General features: G+C 33.0%; 1 protein-coding gene across 1 annotated transcript; it reads left to right on the forward strand.

Moving 5' to 3' along the window:
* The first annotated feature begins 886 nt into the window (after positions 1–886).
* On the forward strand, positions 887–4067 carry pyyb (peptide YYb). Its single transcript, XM_051914636.1, has 4 exons — positions 887–975; positions 1256–1443; positions 3512–3589; positions 3769–4067. Exons 2-4 carry the CDS (start codon positions 1256–1258, stop codon positions 3788–3790), a joined length of 288 nt encoding a protein of 95 aa, XP_051770596.1. The 5' UTR covers positions 887–975; the 3' UTR covers positions 3791–4067.
* The last annotated feature ends 362 nt before the right edge of the window (positions 4068–4429 follow it).

Consider the following 4429-nt stretch of genomic DNA (forward strand, 5'->3'; position numbering starts at 1 on the left):
GTAAAATTCACCTGATATGCACTTGAGTTGTGTGTGTGTGTGTGTGTATATGGACTATTTTACAATGGCTTCAAACACAAACACAGCTGATTCAATCATTATTTGGAATCTCAAACTATTAAATAGGCCTTGATCATTCCATTCTAGTCGAAATACAGTTCCTAGAGACACTGAACTGCACAGAACCCATTGACATCTATTATCTTTAGTTTACATGTCAGAGAATATAACTTCCTGCGGGAGAATGTCAAATGATTTTGCTTAATAAAATGACGTTTTAATGAAAATTGATGCCTTTAATAATTTTATTATGCAGCAACTATTTTATAAAAACAATAAGGCACTTGAGGCTATGCTGTATTGTGAATATACCCTGCATTTGGTGCTTAACCAGTGCCCATTATAATAATATTCACAATATTTACCTTATTGCTGAATTATGTAACAGCATAAAATTATTTAAAAGCTTGTTCCGCCACAGAATAAAAAATTTAAAAAAGGAAATTGCAACTTTTATTTCACGATTTTGACTTTTTTTCTTGCATTTGCAAGTTTATATCTCACAATTCAGACGTTATAACTTGCAATTGCGAGAAAGTCAGAATTAAAGATAAAAAGTTGCATGTACCTTTTTTACTTTTTATTACAAGCAGAAACAAGCTTCAATTTTAAGAGTTATAATTTCAGAACCAAATTTAAGTTTAAGTAAATGTGTAGTTCTAGTATTATACAGCTATCTTGTTAATGTTCAGAGTCTCAGAGATATTGAGATCACAGGGTCAGATGGCTTGTGCCAATGACTCATTAGTTCATTATTAACACTGGTTGTGTGTAAGTGCTGGGTGGGGTTTGGACCTCCCTCTGGGGTCTCTTGAGCTATAAAAGCACCATGGTCTGGTGAGAGAAGAGCAGATCAACGCCAACAACCAACATCAGCTCTACACAATCCTTCTGGGCCTGAACATCTATTGTAGAGTAAGTAGCATTCTGCTTCTTTCACTCTTTAGTTGACGATAACTTCAACATAACGGCATCCAAATCAGGACCATGGATAGCTCTGTAACAAAAAATACATCAGTGAGTGAACTTGACAAAACCATTCAGCACTGAGAATCTCTTGAGGCTAATAGAGCAAGAGTTGAAAATCAACAGGAAAGGTTTAATAGTATCTTTGAAATGTTCTGTAGACTTTAAGACTTCAAAAGTGCATCCTACTTTGTATGAATCCCAAAGGTTTTCTCTCTGTGTCTATCAGATGGCAAGTGCACTGAGATCCTGGACTGTGCCGCTGGCTCTTGTGCTGTGTGTCATAGTGTGTCTCAGCAGCCTGGCTGAAGCTTACCCGCCCAAACCTGAACCTCCAGCCGGAGACGTGGGTCCAGAGGAGATGGCCAAGTACCACACGGCTCTAAGACACTACATCAACCTCATCACGCGACAGAGGTAAGGCTACAATTACCCGTGAGTTAATTGCATATAATTACATGGGTAACACTTTACAATAAGGTTCCATTTGTTAACATTAGTTAACTACATTAGTTAACATGAACTAACAATGAAAAAAACATGTATTAATCTTTGTTAATTTCAACATTTACTTATACATTATTAAAGTCAAATGTTGTATCTGTTAATATTATTTAAAGGACCTGAGCTAACATTAACTAACAGTTAACTAATGTTAACAAATATTAATTAATAAATACAGCAATGAATGTTTTGCTCATTGTTAGTTAATATTACCTAATGTAACCTTATTTTAAAGTGTTACCATTACAAGTGCAGATTAATCAGGATTAGAGGCTAATAGTAGCACTGATTAGTTATTAGTAACACTTAATAATAACTTTCATTAATTGTCAGAACATGATATATGCAGTACTTAAAACTGTACGTTAACTAAAGGGAAATGTCATGAAATTTTATTTCATATATATTTGAAACATTTTTTATATATCCGGTAACAGTATTTAATTTAATTTAACATTATTTAATACATTAGTCATCATGAACTGATAATGAACAAAAATTTACAGCATTTATTAATGTAGATTAATGTTAAATTCTTTATTATTAATATTATTAACATTAGTTAACATCAATTAACATTGATAAATAAATATGGTAGGCCTATATTTATAAATGAACATTAACCTAGATTATTAATGTTTGTTCATTTCTTATAATTGGAAATTTTTAAAAAGTGTTACAACCTCAGAGTCTGTTGTCTTAGAGACATAAAGCAGTAGAAAAAAAAAAACTGTGTAAATTGTTTGTAAAAGCATCTTACATAAATGGTCACACTGGACTAAATGCAACAACATCTTCTTTTAAAAAACAATTTATACACAATTTTTTTTTTTTCTGCTCGTAATTCATGATTAAAGCCCATTGTATGGATGCAACCCAAGCGGAGTAAGTTCAGATGATTCTTGAAATATGATTCTGTAGAAAAAGCAGAAAACAGCTAATGGCCCAACAAAGATTTTCAGATGATAATGGAGAGTATGATGTCTGTATTAATGGAATCATCAACACTCTCTCTCTGTCTCTGTCTTTCTCTCTTGCTCTCATCATAATGACGTCATTTATGTGAACCAGTGTATTGTTGTTTTTCACATCACATTTTCCAGGCAATGGGTTATTACTTGAGCCCTTATTAAATTTGTTTAAATATATCCCTCACAAAAAGTACTATAGCAGGTACAGTTATGGTATTAAATGTTGATGTCAGAGTACTTTGATATATATATATATATATATCTCAAAGTTTTCATATTCCTATACCATGATATTTACATGGTACTCAAGATTACTTGAGGCATACTGTGGTACTATCATATATATATATATATATTTATTTATTTTTGCCAGTTACAGCTTCATCATTCTAAGCAAATAAATTGAATTGATTTGAATTCAGTCCCACTGAGCAATACAAAAGAATTCATATGAGACTAAACTCAAATCTATTTTAGAGTTTAAACAAAACCTCTTTTTTTGCATGTGTTCATGGTTTAAACAAATTGTGCGTTGCTATGTTTTTATCTGAACACTCACATATGTGCGAGGGGTGGGCTGAGTTGCCAGATATCCTTCAACCTGTACGTAACCCCTCATTATTGTGCTGCGCTCTAAGATAGATTGTTATTAAGTGGGATTAACATGTCTGGTAACGTCTCTGATGATGCATGCTAGAGATCTACCCTGATATTTTCTGCAACACGTTTAACCTTAAAAGGCCACAATTAAATGCCGTTCATGTGTTATTTTGGTTCTGTTTCTTGCTGATTTCCTTATTTCTCTGAATTGATCTATATTTATCTTTAAGATCTTTCTGTTAAATTAGGAAGTTGGATTGTAATCCTTTTTGTTGCATGTTTGTTCACCACTGTTGCTCATAATTATGTAATATGAACAAATTTCTAACACTGATTAAGCACGTAACTTGTGCTACAGACTTGAATGACACCTCAAATCATTCTCATACATCTTGCTTTTCATCCTTCAGATATGGAAAGCGATCCACCCCTGAGGCCGCTGTGGCTGAGCTGCTGTTTGGCGATGATGAACAGGATGTCAGGCCCCGGTGAGCAGTGAGGGAACATGCTGTAATATCTTGGTTACTCTTATATCATAGCTTTGTATCACTGTTGTATTTAATCACAGATACCAGCTACACCTGCTTAGACAGTCACAGTCAGTCCAGAGATATTCAGACAAACCCCTGGTAGAGATGTGAAAATAACTGATTTTGTTTTTGTGCAGCGTGGAAGACTTGTTATGGTGAGGATGCGACTCCTCTCTCCTCCTCTGTGGCTGGTGCCTTGGCTTTTCTTCATCCATCTCTATGATAATAAATGAACAGCAGAAACCAGCATGAGACAAACCCTCATCAAAATGAGGCTCCAAAAACACCTCATGATCTGTACATCTCTATCAGCCTTTTTCTCTCTCTTTTCTCTTTTCTCTTTCTATAATTTAATTTACTCTTTGTGAAAGACAATTGTAAATAATTTATTATTCACTGACAAAATTGACAATAATAAAAATAACTGAATGTTGAATGCTTGATTCCTCTCTTTATTTATGCACTTACTACATGTATGTATGTATGTATTTATTTATTTATCTATCTACCTTTTCTTAAACAAAAAAAGTGAGATTGTGTCCAAATTAGTACATCTGTATACCACTAGATGGAGGAACTCAACAATATTTCTAAATTTTGAAAATTTTGCCAGGATTTGGAAGTTTGGGGTAAATAAAAATATAAAAATACCTTAAATATTCATTTTGCACTGAACAAAAAATGGACATTCTTTAACTTAGCTTATACAGTATGGTACGTAATATAGGCCTACATCATATATAGTATAAAAATGCAGAAATAAAAATATTTATATTAATCTATGTAATGATTTATATT

This window comes from Ctenopharyngodon idella, chromosome 12, assembly GCF_019924925.1.
Source record: "Ctenopharyngodon idella isolate HZGC_01 chromosome 12, HZGC01, whole genome shotgun sequence".
Classification (NCBI taxonomy): Eukaryota; Metazoa; Chordata; class Actinopteri; order Cypriniformes; family Xenocyprididae; genus Ctenopharyngodon; species Ctenopharyngodon idella.